Source organism: Anarrhichthys ocellatus, unplaced genomic scaffold (assembly GCF_004355925.1).
Source record: "Anarrhichthys ocellatus isolate YVR2014 unplaced genomic scaffold, GSC_Weel_1.0 scaffold3, whole genome shotgun sequence".
NCBI lineage: Eukaryota > Metazoa > Chordata > Actinopteri > Perciformes > Anarhichadidae > Anarrhichthys > Anarrhichthys ocellatus.
Window position 1 is genome coordinate 10741405 of NW_022280033.1, and position 14322 is coordinate 10755726.

At 42.9% G+C, this 14322-nt stretch overlaps 1 protein-coding gene across 8 annotated transcripts in view; it reads left to right on the plus strand.

Annotated features, from left to right (window-relative positions):
- The first annotated feature begins 182 nt into the window (after positions 1–182).
- The window catches only part of wdfy4 (WDFY family member 4), a 39871-nt gene continuing 25731 nt past the window's right edge, over positions 183–14322 (plus strand). For 5 of the 8 annotated variants that reach the window (XR_004213761.1, XM_031874827.1, XM_031874853.1 and 2 more), the window contains exons 1-21: positions 183–463; positions 2678–2926; positions 3839–3950; positions 4746–4873; positions 5266–5394; positions 5474–5663; positions 6348–6537; positions 6748–6908; positions 8111–8343; positions 8424–8563; positions 8860–8990; positions 9285–9386; positions 9496–9686; positions 10584–11314; positions 11449–11542; positions 11638–11852; positions 11967–12064; positions 12217–12445; positions 13595–13671; positions 13757–13975; positions 14073–14251. Coding sequence is in view for 7 of the 8 variants with exons in the window: in XM_031874827.1 (XP_031730687.1) it covers positions 380–463; positions 2678–2926; positions 3839–3950; positions 4746–4873; positions 5266–5394; positions 5474–5663; positions 6348–6537; positions 6748–6908; positions 8111–8343; positions 8424–8563; positions 8860–8990; positions 9285–9386; positions 9496–9686; positions 10584–11314; positions 11449–11542; positions 11638–11852; positions 11967–12064; positions 12217–12445; positions 13595–13671; positions 13757–13975; positions 14073–14251 (3882 nt within the window). In the remaining variant the exon portion in view is untranslated. Of the gene's footprint in view, positions 464–1326; positions 1544–2677; positions 2927–3838; positions 3951–4745; positions 4874–5265; positions 5395–5473; positions 5664–6347; positions 6538–6747; positions 6909–8110; positions 8344–8423; positions 8564–8859; positions 8991–9284; positions 9387–9495; positions 9687–10583; positions 11315–11448; positions 11543–11637; positions 11853–11966; positions 12065–12216; positions 12446–13594; positions 13672–13756; positions 13976–14072; positions 14252–14322 lie in introns of all 8 variants that reach the window. The other 3 variants (XM_031874868.1, XM_031874878.1, XM_031874845.1) reach the window with 2 other exon arrangements.

The following is a 14322-nucleotide window of genomic DNA, read 5'->3' on the forward strand; positions in this document are numbered from 1 at the left end:
GTTCAAACAAACAAAAAGGAAATATTTTGTAAGTAAACTCCTAGTAGGCAATAAATGCATTTATTATTTATTTTGCCAACGTTTACTTTCTTACTGCAACATGCGATATTAAAATTACAAATAAACAGTGAGACTTGAACCTGCAGTGTCCAGAGACTGTTTGCGACGTCCGGGATCTCTTTGCGACACTGGCTGCAAATCAGTGTTGTTGTTTTTTTTCGGCTCGGACGCGATACACGTCATTGTATCCATTGCGCGTGCTCTGCTGTCAGCTTATAAAAGTTAGTTATCACTGCTGCAACAATGCGACCGACTTAGCCGAAGCACCGAGGCGTATAATCGGCTCTAGACAGCACCGAGGAGGAGGTCTGCAGAGGGAATGACACATGGCTTGAGAATGAATGGTCACGCTCGCCATGCAGCTCGTGAGTGTTCAGAGACAGAGTGTCTTCAACTTCAGCAGGTGATGGCAATTCCTGTGGCTGTCCTTTCTTTTTAGACATTTTGACTTGTCATACTAGGGGAGGAAAGTGTTTATAATCGATCACATTAATAAGACACTGCAGTTAGCATGCATTACACCATCGCAGGGAATCCACAGAACAGCTAGCACCATTACAGCTGTGGCTGTCCTGATGAAATGTGTTCAGTAAACAAAAGCACTATGCTCCACGATGGAGCAGGTTTAAGGTTGTCTATTTAGGGACAGTGTTTTTTTGTTTCTCCACCTGGTAGCTGTCAGCATATTTGTTATATAATGAAATCCCACAAGATGGCGCTGTTTAGCCACGTTATATCAGCGCTGATTTAATTCATTCTCTATGTCAGCAATACAATCACTAGTTTCACAATCTCAGTGCAGTTGCACCCCACAAGCATTCAAACTACACGGACACTCTCGTTGCGATTAAAGCCCCATCAAACGAATAAGAAACAACGAAAATATATGATATTCCTACTGACCTGATTCGTCTTTTATTACAATATGTAAGACTACTAACACAATCTGTTTGGATGTTTTCTGATGCTTTTAAAGATTTGTTTACCTTTTTAAACACACTAAAACAGCCCTGTCTAGTTATAATCAGCAGACAAACATACAAACTTGATTCGTTTTTAATTGTTTCACCTACAAGTCAATCTCTCCATTTAAACCTGTTGTAAAAAAACACTGTTTTTTGGCATCTTTGGTGAATCATGGGACCCTGCCACTGAGATTAATGGCATACTGTGTCTATAAAAAGCCAAGGGACTCGTCTTTAAGCTGTGGTGGGAGGGCCCCATCCAACCAGTTAAACAACACTTTTTCACTTCTGCTTCTCTAAGGAAGTACAAAGGCACATGACCTGGGCCAGCTGATTTGAGTTGCTCTGCTTGTAGTTCAGTCGGCTTGCTGGAGATTAGTAAGGGGCGGGTAATTTTACAGAAGGGTCAACACAGCAGGCGCTAGTCATGTCTCCGCTTGTCTTCTGGAATAACACAACACAGATGACAGCGTCCTTGTAGAGCTAGGAATAATCAGATGGCTCTCACACAAGCACAGGTAAGAGGACTTAAGCGCGTGTTACGTAAATCATTTTCCTTTTGAACTGCATAGCAAAGGTGGCTATCAATAGGAATGTGTGTTACTTTTCCATTTCACAAGTAACTTTGCATGCTTTTGTGTGTCTTGCTATCGGTGTCTCTGCACACAGAACATCTCACATGAGTAAACCTGAGAGTATTAATGAATTTATCTGGAATGTGAACTGCCTTTCCCTTTACTTAACCAAGCTCTGGCTTATCAGTTTAGGAGTCCACCTCTGCCAATTTCCCTTATTGTTCACCACGTGTGTGTGACTCTCAACAGAAAGTCCCCAACATGATATCAGGAATGATGAGGAAACGATGCCCTAGTCAAAGCCTGAGTCATACAGAAACAAGTCTGCTTGGGAGCAGGACTCCTCATCCACAGTTAGTGGGACAGAGAAGTGTAACACGGATTAGCAGCTTCCTGTGAGAAGAAATTCAAACTGTAGAGGAATTTTATCCCACATGATCAATAACTTTGGCGATGTTAGGGGCAACTGAGAGGGAAAGAACATCCTTGGGTTTAATCAGTGTCACATTGATTTGATTTTGTACAACAAAAGGTCCCAATTTGCCATCTTTTGCATATGTGCACCTGAAATTGTCAAATAGATTGAACTTGCAAGTGACAGGAATGATTAGGTATTCCCAAACCGCTGCACAATTGCTGTTGTCTTAACAGGAGAAAATAATGAAATGCAAACACGTGGTATAAAACATCTGGAGTGAAATGTGTCCATGCAACGGTGAATTTGAAGCTTGAATATTTTTTAACATCTACTTGCATTATGTGCTTTCCAGTTACTAAACATTTGGCGTCAGTTATACCATGAGGGTCCTTCACAGAGGTTGATAGCAAGTTGATGAAAATGGCACATGACTGCCGGTGGTCTGTTGCTCTATCTGGTGATTTCTCAATGCAGTGTGATAAGTGGGCTTGATGGGGGAGGGCTGAAGGTTTGGTTTGGAACAAATGTATTTGAGGAAGTGAGACAATTCAAGGGAACATTATAAAAAGACATTCAGGGTATTATGTAAATTCTAGATATCTATAAAAAGATGGAACAATCTGAGTATTTGTCCTTTTTGGCTCTTTTTTCCCCTCCAGGACCAGAGTGCTAAAGGGGAAAGGATCAATAAGGAAACCGGAGAGCTAAGTGCTTCAGGGGAGTTATCCGTCTCTGTGGAGTTAAAGGTGGAGGGCTCTTGTAGCAATCCTCAACTCCCTCAAGTGCTCAAAGAACAACTACGGGAGCTGGGAATTCACACGTACTCGAGTCCTGACCACACAACTGACCATGTCCCGTTAGAGCAGAGAGAGGAACATCTCGTCAAAGTCCTGCCTCTCTACATACAGGTACGAACCTCTGGGGACAACAATGTGTCTTTTTATCTCTCACTGTTCATCCAGGCAAACTTTTCCAGAGTTACATTTTGCTGTTCATCAGTCAATCAAGTGAGTTTTATTTTTTCTATTCGAAAATAAATGGAGACTATCAACTGGGGAATCATTAATCGATCATGGCAGGATCATTTAAAGCCACGGTTTGACATAATACCCGACCTCGAAGAGGTTCAATGGGGGGCCTCGGGTCAAACTGCTCCAGACCGCTTGAATGAAACAACGTGAGATGGCAGTCAGATGTTTGGCCCTCAGCTGATCCCATCACTGTCTCTTGAACGAATGCATATGAGGTCTCTCAGTAAACCTATACAGTTTACCCAACTGTCGCATGAAATACAAAGTTGATTCACGCCTTGCTTTTATAGTTTTCATTTGTAATTCTCTGAGCCTGAAATGCGTCAGTTACGAAGAAACCTTTTTACCCGTGCACGCACTCAGTATACATTCCATCACGTGTGTGTGTGTGTGTGTGACACCATTGATCGGGCTCAAAGCTGCAGACGTAACTATGTGTCTATGTGTGAGTATAAGTGTGTAAGCCTCATGAGCAGAATGTCGGGCCTCACTTAAGAACAGCAAACTCAGTGAAATGTGATATCCTCTTATGGAACTGAAAAGAGCATATAGCACTGGCTTCCATTATTGATAGTGTAGTACATTACCCAAATTAGCTGATATTCTACTATAATATGATTACATTCTTTTACTGCATCTCATAATGCACCAGTTGCTGTAGAGCTAGAATGTTATACATGAGTACATACAGTACATGGCAAAGTACAACCCAATGAGCACAACATTTTATGCTAATGCTTTGCTCTCCAGTTTATCTTGTGTGATGGACTGTCTCCTCTCTGATCTCAGGTCTGTGAGGATGGCGGCAGACTTGAAGGTCTGAACATAAAGGGGCTTGCAGCTCTCACTGCTGATACTGTCATCCATAACATCCACAACAGACTGGCTGAAAGACCTGCAGGTACTAACAACCGCTCGTATATATCGCAGCAAACGCAGCACCGTTTTGTTTTTCCAGGTGGAGGGACTTTCTACCTCTACTATCCACTTCTGCATTTTCAGTGTGCTGCAGTTCTTTTCCAGAATTATTTTTCTCATGTTGTAAATGTCACTGATTTCATGTTATTGGCAATGGAACATCAAAGCACAATCAGCCCAGTTAGCAAAAATGGGGAAACAACATAATCTGTAGTTCCCTTCTTGAGGTTTGGAAACTTTCTCTGATGTTACATTGATCTACTGATGTTCGGTCAGTTTTCTCTCTTTGTGTCTCCTCTGTCTCACTCCGTGTGCCTCTCTCGCTGGTTGTTAATGTATGTTTGTGGGGGTATGATGGAGAACCTTTTTTTTGTTCTAAGGGAAGTAGATGCTTCTGGTTTTTGGTGCAGCCCCTGGTATCAAGTTTAACGAGGCGCTAACATGGTGCATGGTACTTTTTAGCTACTTTGCAAAGGTGTGACATTTCTTTCTCAATTTGAGGCTCAGCAGGAACCCTTGTGTAGCACAAAAACATGACCCCTACCGAAGTAAAAACAGTATGCAAATGTTTTCTCTAAAAATAGACATGAAACTTTTACACTTTTGTGCACTTGACTGAAATGTGGATTTAGATGTTACTGGTCTCTGTTGCAGTAGAAGGTGAAGAGAAACGGCTACAGTATGTACAGTAGGCTGTGGTGTTGTCTTGATCTTGTTAATGAGTCTTTGCGGTCATGGTTCACCAGACATTGAGTCATGTTGAGTTTTTTGTTTTCAGAGGGGGCTCGTGGTGAGGTGGTGCGGTTCTTCCAGAGGCAGGATACCAAGGAGACAAACTGTGAGGCGACAGACAATCAAGGATGGCTGCTGTTAAAGTCTCTGCTGCTGCTGACAGCCGACAGCTCGGTGAGTCAAAGTTTTAAAGTGAAGTGACGTCAGGCTTCCATACTTTCAGTTGATCAATGTTGTCGAAAGCGTCTTACATTTGATGGGAGTCACTCATTCATCGGGAAATTAACTACCCATATTTACTGTATGTGAACCCTTGACTGGCATTATATTGATAATTACCACACACATTTTCACCATGTATCAAAAAATGTTTTAAACTAATTATAATAACTCGTATTGTCCTAGGACAATGTAAGTTCTTAAAATTAGTATTAAACATACATTTTAAAAATGATAAATAGCTGGAAATATTTCCTGAATTTCTTTGTCTTCAAATTGTCATCATTTGTAATGAATTATTTTGAGGTGTGACTCTAATTTATGTGTTTGTTTGTGTGTGTTTGTAGGATATATTGTCCTGTATGAACCCCGGGCTCCCTGCTGCTTTGGTGAAATGTCTGTACCTGCTAGTGTGCCTTCCAGCTGAAAAGGAGAACTTGGCCAAAGAAGAGACATTTCAGGAGCCGCTAACGCAGGTCAGTTTAGGCAAATAGCTTCACTCTTTGTATTTTTCCTCCTAATCATGCAAGCACTCACTCTAAACTTCTTCTCCAGGTTCTCCTTCAGCTCTGTAGGCAGCCAGTCAATGTGGAGAGACTGGTGGAAACTCAGGAGCTGCAGTGTCTAATCATTGGCCTCACATCACTATGGGACCAGACCAGCGCTACATGGAGACATCAGGCCTCCCGTGTCCTCAAGGCAGTCTCTGCTGCAGCAACAAGCAACACTGTCCCGAGCTTGCAAGGTGAGGTAACTTAAAAGCTATTGGGATAAGTAACATTTCTGTTTATCTTGTAGTTGTTTAATTGTTCTGCTACCTAGTTATGATAGGTTGTATTTCATCAGTTCCACTGAATACATAAAGTATTATATATATCAGAACACAGGCTGCATAGAACGTGAATTATATGTTATTAGGGAAAGTTATTTGTGCAGACGGATATTTGTATTCCAGTAACGGGTTGATTATTATACAGGGACACATGACCACGAATCCCAGCAGAGCAACATACTGCAAATACGTTTCACATGATGCCTCCATCAGTCCAGATAATTCACTTAAATGTGAATGTTCTAGTAGTACACACACGTTTCCGTTGATTTGTTTTGGACACCAGGAAATCATCAGCATTCTCCAGCATGAGATTTTTGCTCTTTGCTAAAGAATCATCAATCTCTAGAGGTTTGTTAAACCTGGGTGAAGACAGGAGATTTTATTGTAGCATGTACTGTATCTCTGAAAAACTGTGTTTTAGTTTATTTTAGTTTAATTTGATTTGAACATCACAGTAGCTTAATTAAGGACCAGATGCACCGTGTTTATTGTTTGTAGGGAAATGCCAATTTGCCAAATGTTCTTGATCTCTATCTGTATTGTTTATCTCTGAGCAAATTACTACTTCACTAACCAAGAACATTTCCTCATTAGGCAAGAACTGTGTTCGTATCTGCATCCAGAACCTGTTGCACATCAGTGCTGATGTCTCAGGGTCGCTGCTGGCTGAGGTGGCTGTGGCTGTGTTCAGCTTCATTAGGGACACCTATTCTCTCAATCCAGCCCTCTTTGTGGAGTTTGACAACAATGATGGCTACAAGGCCCTTGACATCATCCTGAAACGGTGAGAGAAAAGGACAAGAACAGAAGAAGAAAGAAACAAAGTTAATAAACATTCTTAGAAAATAGGTGGAATTTCATGGTGCAAATATATAAAGCGCCTTCAAAGGGTGTACTTTGTCTGCTCTTAGAGTCAGTAAAGAGAAATCTGCATTTTTCTCTGCTATTAATTTAACTTTACTGTTTTTGTCTCCCGTCATTATACCATCATAAGCTGTGAGGAAGGTGTTTCTGTGGATCAGTTGCAGCCTGTGGAGGAGTTGCTGGCCCTCATTGCATCTTTCACCCTGCTTGGAAAAACTGAGCTGAAAGTTGCTCTTTGTGTGACGAATCCCCAACCTCCAGCCTTCAAGTTTGACCCGTCTCTCACCAAAGGTAGGTCAACTCTTCTGCAGTTCTGCATTGTTATTCTCTGACCACCCCTCCCTAATTATCTTTAACAGTTGATTGCACCATGAGGTACCTGAACCATCCCTTCCATATTCATACTCCAAACCTTCTAATTATCATCGCATGCATGACTCAGCAAAGATCGGCTAAGGGAGGGGAATGGGCCCCCCCAAATGACCACACAGTTAATCCCTCCTTTGCACTTTTACCCTAATATAACCCACCCAAACTGCTCCGCTCCCTTTCCCTGATTTCCTACACACCTCCCCATTCCCCCACTGCTACCCCGCTGCAGTGCACAACACCCCTCAGGTTAACAGGAAGCTGAGGTGATTATGTCTGAGATGATGAAGTGGAGGCTTCCCCTCTAACTCTGTTAGGATGCTCCACATCCATTCACCACTGGCCTACAGCAACCAGCCATCTATCATAGATGGACACACACCTCCATCCAACACTCATAAATAGAGTGTCCATAATAAACACACACACACATTCAATTATACACACAGAGACACACACACACACACTCAGCATCCATCCATCACATCAAGGAGTAGATCTCTCCAGCTGAGGGACCAGGGACTGTTTTCTGCTGATCTTATTTGGCTTTGATACAATTTTGATTAAGTGTGAAAATGAATCCTATTTCTATAACCAGGTATATATTTATACGCAACAACAGTGTTTTGGCTCCCAAATCTAAGACCACCTCTAAATATTTTGACAATGCAGCCAACAAACTCTATCAAGGCAGATTATGCTACTTTTCTTTTGCCTTTGTGCATGTTTTGTTGTTTGTTCTCAATCTATCTATGTATGTATAACTCGATTGACTTATGGGATTCAGCATGTGCTCTGTGTTAAAGGTTGTTTCTAATTTATTGGTTTTCCTTTTTCTATGAAATTGACTGTCTGACCTTGCCAGAGCAAAATCTGATAAATTGAGCTTCAAAGTCAAAACATCTTTTGGCTAAATTGACCTCAGGCTGATATTGTTTTTCGCAATACTTTGTGTCATAGAATAGACAAGAAAACATTGTCTTCAAATGTGAAACGTTTGATAAACAAACATGCAGACCATATTTTATTCAATATGACCCATTTTCAAGGCCTGACACCTCCTTTGACAAGTCAAGTGTGTACCTTCACATTTTTCATTCTCCATCTCCTCCCTTTGTCTCCAGGTTTAGCAGTGAAAAACCTGCCCGCCTTCCACCTGCTGCAGGCTTCCTTGCTGCGTTCTCACGATTCTCTGCTGTGCTGCCAGCTCCTTCGAACCCTGCAGACAATATGGGAGAGGGACCCAGCCAATTTCTTCCTCTTGGAGTGGACTGTCCAGTCGCTGGCCCAGCTGGCTGCCTGCGTGTGGCGTAAACCAGCACCGGTCCAAAAACTATTCTTTTCACTGCTAGAGATGGTATGACTTGGTATGTCCCTATGCATACGTTTTTTCCAATACAACATGCATTTGAGGTTTGATTGAATACTTTCTTACAGGTGATATTTAAGTTGAACTACATCCCCCATGAGACCTTGCGGGCACTGCTGGTTGTGCTGAAGCAGAGCTGGTCTGGGACACTGGCTGGAGGAGTGGCAGGGATAGAGTTTGCAGTGGTGGCTCTCAAGTGTTTCCACAGGTGGGCTGTGCTAGTTTGTACAAATATTACTCATAATTGTTCATAATACTCCCGCTTCAAATATTTATCCTTAATTTATCTGACGCTGGTCAGAATTTGTTGTTCTGCTCTCAGTTGATAAGCACACTCAAAGATAGTTTAAATAGCAAAAGGCCAAAAATATAACCGTCTCCAAATGGTACTGCAACTGCTTGGTTAGTCTTATCATTGAGACAGATGTACACAGGGCAGGTAAGACCAGATCAAGTTGCCATTTTTTTTTGTTTTTTCAAAGATCTATCTCCTCTGCTCTGCAGGATGACGGTGCACAGTGGTATGCTAGTGGAGGCGCTGAGTGACTGGGGCCTGCTGGAGCTGCTGCTCAGCGAAATTCGTAGGAGAGCTAAAATCCTCAGGAAGGCTGGAGTTGTCTCTTCCCCTCAAATCAGTATGAACTAACACATTTGTTTCCTCAACTTCTGATGTATTCATGATTGTACAACTACGTACTCTCTCTCAGACAGAGTTGATTTTTGTGTCATAACAACATAAATATAGACAATTTGAGATTGAGCAACACACCCAGTCATGAATCACTACCTTCAATCTTTCAAAGTGAGGGATTTTGAAATAAGATTGATGTGGACCTTTGCCCTTTGGCCTGCAAATATGGATCAGCAGCCAGATTTCAGTCTTGTATGTTTACTCTGTAATTTGCATCTGAGGTTCTTGTGCTCTTTAGATCCCCAGCAGCTGCCATGTGTGGAGGACAGTGAGAGACTACTCACTACCTGTATGCTTCAAGTTGTGTCAACCCTTACTCTGCGCTCAATCAAAAACACAAGTATACAAATTCATTTCTTTTTATGACCCTTTTTTGTGAAGTTCCTTTAATTTACGTAACGGCTAGAAACTGCTGTTGTATACTTAATTCTTGCATGCGTGTATTCCAGTTTCAGTGCGAGACCTTGGTATGCTTCCCTACATAAAGATCTTCTTGGATGAGGCTCAATATCGAGGTCCCACTCTGAGCATTTTGGAGCAGCTAGCTGAAATCAACCCGGAGGAGTTCATGAGTACAGCCATAGGAGCTCTCTGCTCCTCTACACAGCAGGAACTCAGTTTGAAGCGGGACCTTTTGCAGGTACTTCCATTTCACATGCACCCGCATCCACAGACGAACAACACACAGACGCATCCAGAAACACTCAGATATGCAGTGATCTCAGCTGAACTGTAAACGTAATCTCCACTCTACATCGAATCATAACAAATTGTAATGCACTTAATACATAATAAGCTAGTGAATTTATTTTCTTAGCATGTGGGACCCTGATAACATTATAGACAAATGCAGATTGATTTGCTAAAACAGGTTTAGCTGTTAACTCTCGACCAATTTGATTAGGCTAGCAGCCTTGTGCTGTGGCACTCTGAAGATTACCACCTCTATCAGATCAGTGAATGGGACGGAGATCTGATTAAGCCTAACTAAGTTACACACCCACTGTATGTGTCTGTTTTTATAGATAGCAGTGAGAAGAGCACTTACTTGCGGATATCGTGTGTATTCAATGTGTGTGTGAATGCGTGCAACTTGTTTTGTGTGTGTGTGTGTTCGTTGTGCTAATGTGGTTAAAGCAGGTGGCAATCAGATTGGGTACGACCTGGGTTGGCAAGTGTTAAGAGCCATTGTGATTACTCCAGTTTCCGTTAATCACATTTCTGCCTGCGTTCTGCCTCACACATTACCTACCTGATGGATTAGGTCTCTAAATTGAATAAAGCTAATGTCATTTAGTTCACCTCTAAAAACTAGTTACCAGAAATGATTTATGGTATATCTATATGTTTCATCTATTTTTCATGACATTGTTTTAATTGACTCGGGGGATGCTTTTAAAAATTTGAGCAAAGCATACATTCTCTCTAAAGTATAGAATCGGCTTTGTCACATGTGTGATTAGGCTTTCGTGTGTGTAACGATACCGCATGTTCACTCTCCAAATGGTCTGTCTGACTCGTCGCTTCTGTGTTTCAGTCCGTGCGGAAGGTGCTGGAGAGCCCCAACAGCTGGGACGCCTTCAGGAGAGCAGGAGGCTTCACCGGACTGCTGTCTGTGGTGATCGACATGGAAGGAGCTCTGTGTGACCCTCCCCGGGGAGAAGTGTGGAAGTCTCTCGGGCACCAACCGCTGCTGGACCTCCTCCTCCTCACTCTCCACATCCTGGCCTTGGCTGTGCATCTTCACACAGTAAATGCACACCATTTTGAGACTGGTGGCTTTTATGAAAGGCTGGCAGAGGCTCTTCTCCAGCTGGGCTGCTTCCATGCAGAAGGCCCTGAGAAAGAGACATTTGATGAAGACGAGGGCTCCTGTCTCAAGACTGCAGAGGACAACCAGTCTCCTGGAAAAAGCTTTCACCAGTTTGTCGAGTTTGCAGAGGCCCCTGAAGCGCCCTCCTCTCCCTCCACCACACCGCAGCCCAATCTGCCTGTCTCTCTTCGAACATGTATAAGGCTGCTCTCGTATCTCGACCAGTTCGCCACAGGAACCTACTCTCCTGTGGAGTTAAACTTGGGACTAGAGCCTGAGGATGGGTGTGACGGAGATAAAGAGAAAGTAAATGGACCAACACGGCATGAAGGAGTGTATTCAGGGTCCCCTCCTGTCCACTTGGGATCAGGCCTGCAGTCCGTGGAGGACACACACGGAAGATCCAGAAACACAGCACCCAGTATTTCCTCAGTCTGCTCAGAGTCTCAGTACAGGTGCATATTTCTAACCATTTGGAGGTGGTGGAAGCTATATTCCATGCATATCTAAATTGTATTGCATGAATGGGGTCTATATTTGATCTCATATGTGTCAACCCATACTTTGTTTTGTGTTTTTTGCTTTGCAGTAGGTTCAGCTGCAATCATGTTATTCTTCATCCAGGAGCAATCCGTGTTATCATGACTCTCCTTCCATCAGTATTTACTCCCGAGGACCCACAGGTACCTTTCTACACTGAACATGTTACAGTCCCTTATGTTGCACTTTATGGAATACACGTTAGGTATGAGACAAATTGTCTTCCCTTCTTTCCCAGCTGTCTATGGAGGTCCAGTTTTCACTGGCGCACCATGTCCAGGCAATGGTTAAATCTGAGCGAAACCGCCAGATAGTGTGCGAAGGGGGGCTGGTCTCCATACTCCTGGCCCACTGTCGGAGCATGTTGCTGGCTCCAAACCACCCGTTACATCTACCTGTTACTCGTATCTTGGAGAAGCTCACCTCCCAGGCCGTCACACCTTCAGACTTCAGGTAAAACATCTGAGGTTCAGACGCATGCATGTTTTTATTGCACTGAAGATGAAGATGCTGAAGATGCTTTTTGATTTTTAAATTAATTTGTGCTCCAATCTTTGTCCTCCTCAGAAAGCTCCTGTGTTTAGGGGACCCGCTCATGTGCTGTGCAGACAAAACGGCCATGCTACGAGAACATGCACCACTGGTCAAACCTCCTGTTTCAAATGGTACAGACTTGTTTTGTTCTAATAACTTAATCTTTCTATTAATGCTTGCTCTTTACCGATGCATGTTAGATTCAATCCTCTCAAGCTTTAATTTGGTCTTTAAGACACAGACATGAATGCAGGTCACATGTTGGTTGTGTTTTCTAAACCAGATCAAAGTACAGAAGCAGATGTCTCATCAGGGTCTTCAGTTAAGAAACTGAAGCGCACTTTCAGCTTGTTAAAGTCTACAACTCGCAGTGAATCCTTTGTTGGTCCGGCAATCCCTGTCCACCAGATCGTCAGTCTGGTGACCATGACGTCGCCGCGCACCTTCAGACCACACCGAGTCTCTTCCTCACCTGCCTTTGTTGAGTTTGACATGAGTGAGAGTGGATATGGGTGAGTCCTTGATTTACTGGGTGCCTGTTTAGTCTTGCAGTATCAAATAGACTAGATGGAACTTCTCGTTATGCTCTATATAAATTAATCTTGAAACATATGTGCTGCAGAAATAAACTCTGAGGTTTGGCTTGTGAGGAAATATAAGAATTAACAAGCACTTGTAGAGATGCTGCTCAAAATGTACGTGTTCATGGTAAAAGGTCAAGACAAAGGTTTAGTTCACTGCAGTTGCCTAAAGACAAAGGCGGTCTTGCAGAACCCAATACGCTTTTTTAGAACAGGACCTGTCCCATTCGGTCTCTTTGGACTTGGTCACACTCGCATCTTAGGCTTGAAACTCATGTGGACTCATCTCTCTGTGGAGCTTAGTGGCGTGTAGGGCCAAACAAATGAAAATAAACATGAAGAATAACATTATTTACCCGGCTTGATGCTCTCTTTATTTGAATCATGGCATGACAAAAGGATTCATGTGATAGCGGATACGCTGATGTTAGCTTCAAGACAAAGCTTTTACAATTCAGGCCTTTTTGCTAATCTACTTGTAACATCAAAAAACAAAAAGTGTGTCATGCGGCGAGCTCCCATGCAATGTCTATGGAAAGCTGCGTCGACCACTCGGAGCTCAGTGAGCTGCAGCTGTTTTGATTCTGCAGCGACCAAAAGTTGTGGATATTTTAACTTTTAGCGGCTAAATGCTGCCAGAGGGTACCCACAGCCAATCAGTAAACCGTGTCCTGTGACATGTTGACACTCATGTGACCTATATTACAAAGAATTTCTGTCTGCCTGAAACAAATGAACACGCCACCCAGCCGCAGGAGAATGTAATTATTTCAGTGAGCCGCTCATCGCCACTGCCATCGCTAACACTTTTCTATTCAGTACTTTACTCATACGATAGATATGTTACAACCAGATTCTCACAGAAATGGGAGAGTGACCTGGGTAGTGAATACAATTAAGAGGACTGGCAGGAGGCGGTACATCTGGTGCAATGAACCTTCACTTGCAAAAGGCTTGCGGAAATGCACCACCACTGACTGATTGCATCTAATAACCTAGCCTTTTGTTTGTTGGAAAATACAAAACATGCAAGATTATTCATTCATTAATTTCTTGCCATGTGACGGTATTTATTTGCAGCTGCCTTTTCCTGCCCTCTCTGGCTACAGTGAAAGGAGTGACTGCTGATTCAATTTCAACAGGTGGAATTGGAGGAGGTAAGTGATGAGTCTAAATGTTTGATACATATTTGTGAATATATCTAAATAAAATGTCTAATCATCTCCTTCTTGCATATTTCAGAATGCCGGGGTTTTCCCCCTTCAGCTGGTCTCTCATTTTCCTGCTGGTTCCAGATCAACCGCTTTAGTTCAGCCTGTGATTCCCACCAAATCCGTCTCCTGTCAGTGGTTCGCCACATGTCCCGGACTGAACAACAGTACATCTGTCTGTCTATCTCCTTCTCAGCCTGTGACGGCTGTCTGGTTATCTCCACAGAGGAGGAAGCATTTACATACCTGGGTAAGAGGGATAGAAGTGGGACTGCACACTAAAAGTTACATCTTGACATCATACTGCAGAGTTTGACTGAATGTATTTCTTCATGTTTGTTTAACAGATATGATGGAGCCAGAAGTTTGCTCTCCACCTTCTTTGCCTACATCACTGAGGTTCCGCTGCTCCAGCATGCTGGTCCCAGGTCAGTGGCACCATCTGGCTGTGGTTATGGCCAAAGACATGAAGAAGACCTGTATTGCTTCAGCCTACATCAACGGCAAGGCAGTGGGGACAGGAAAGGTATGACAAGAGGAGGGAAGCTGAGGAGCTAATAATTGACCTGATTCTAAGTCAAATGTGGTATTTATGTA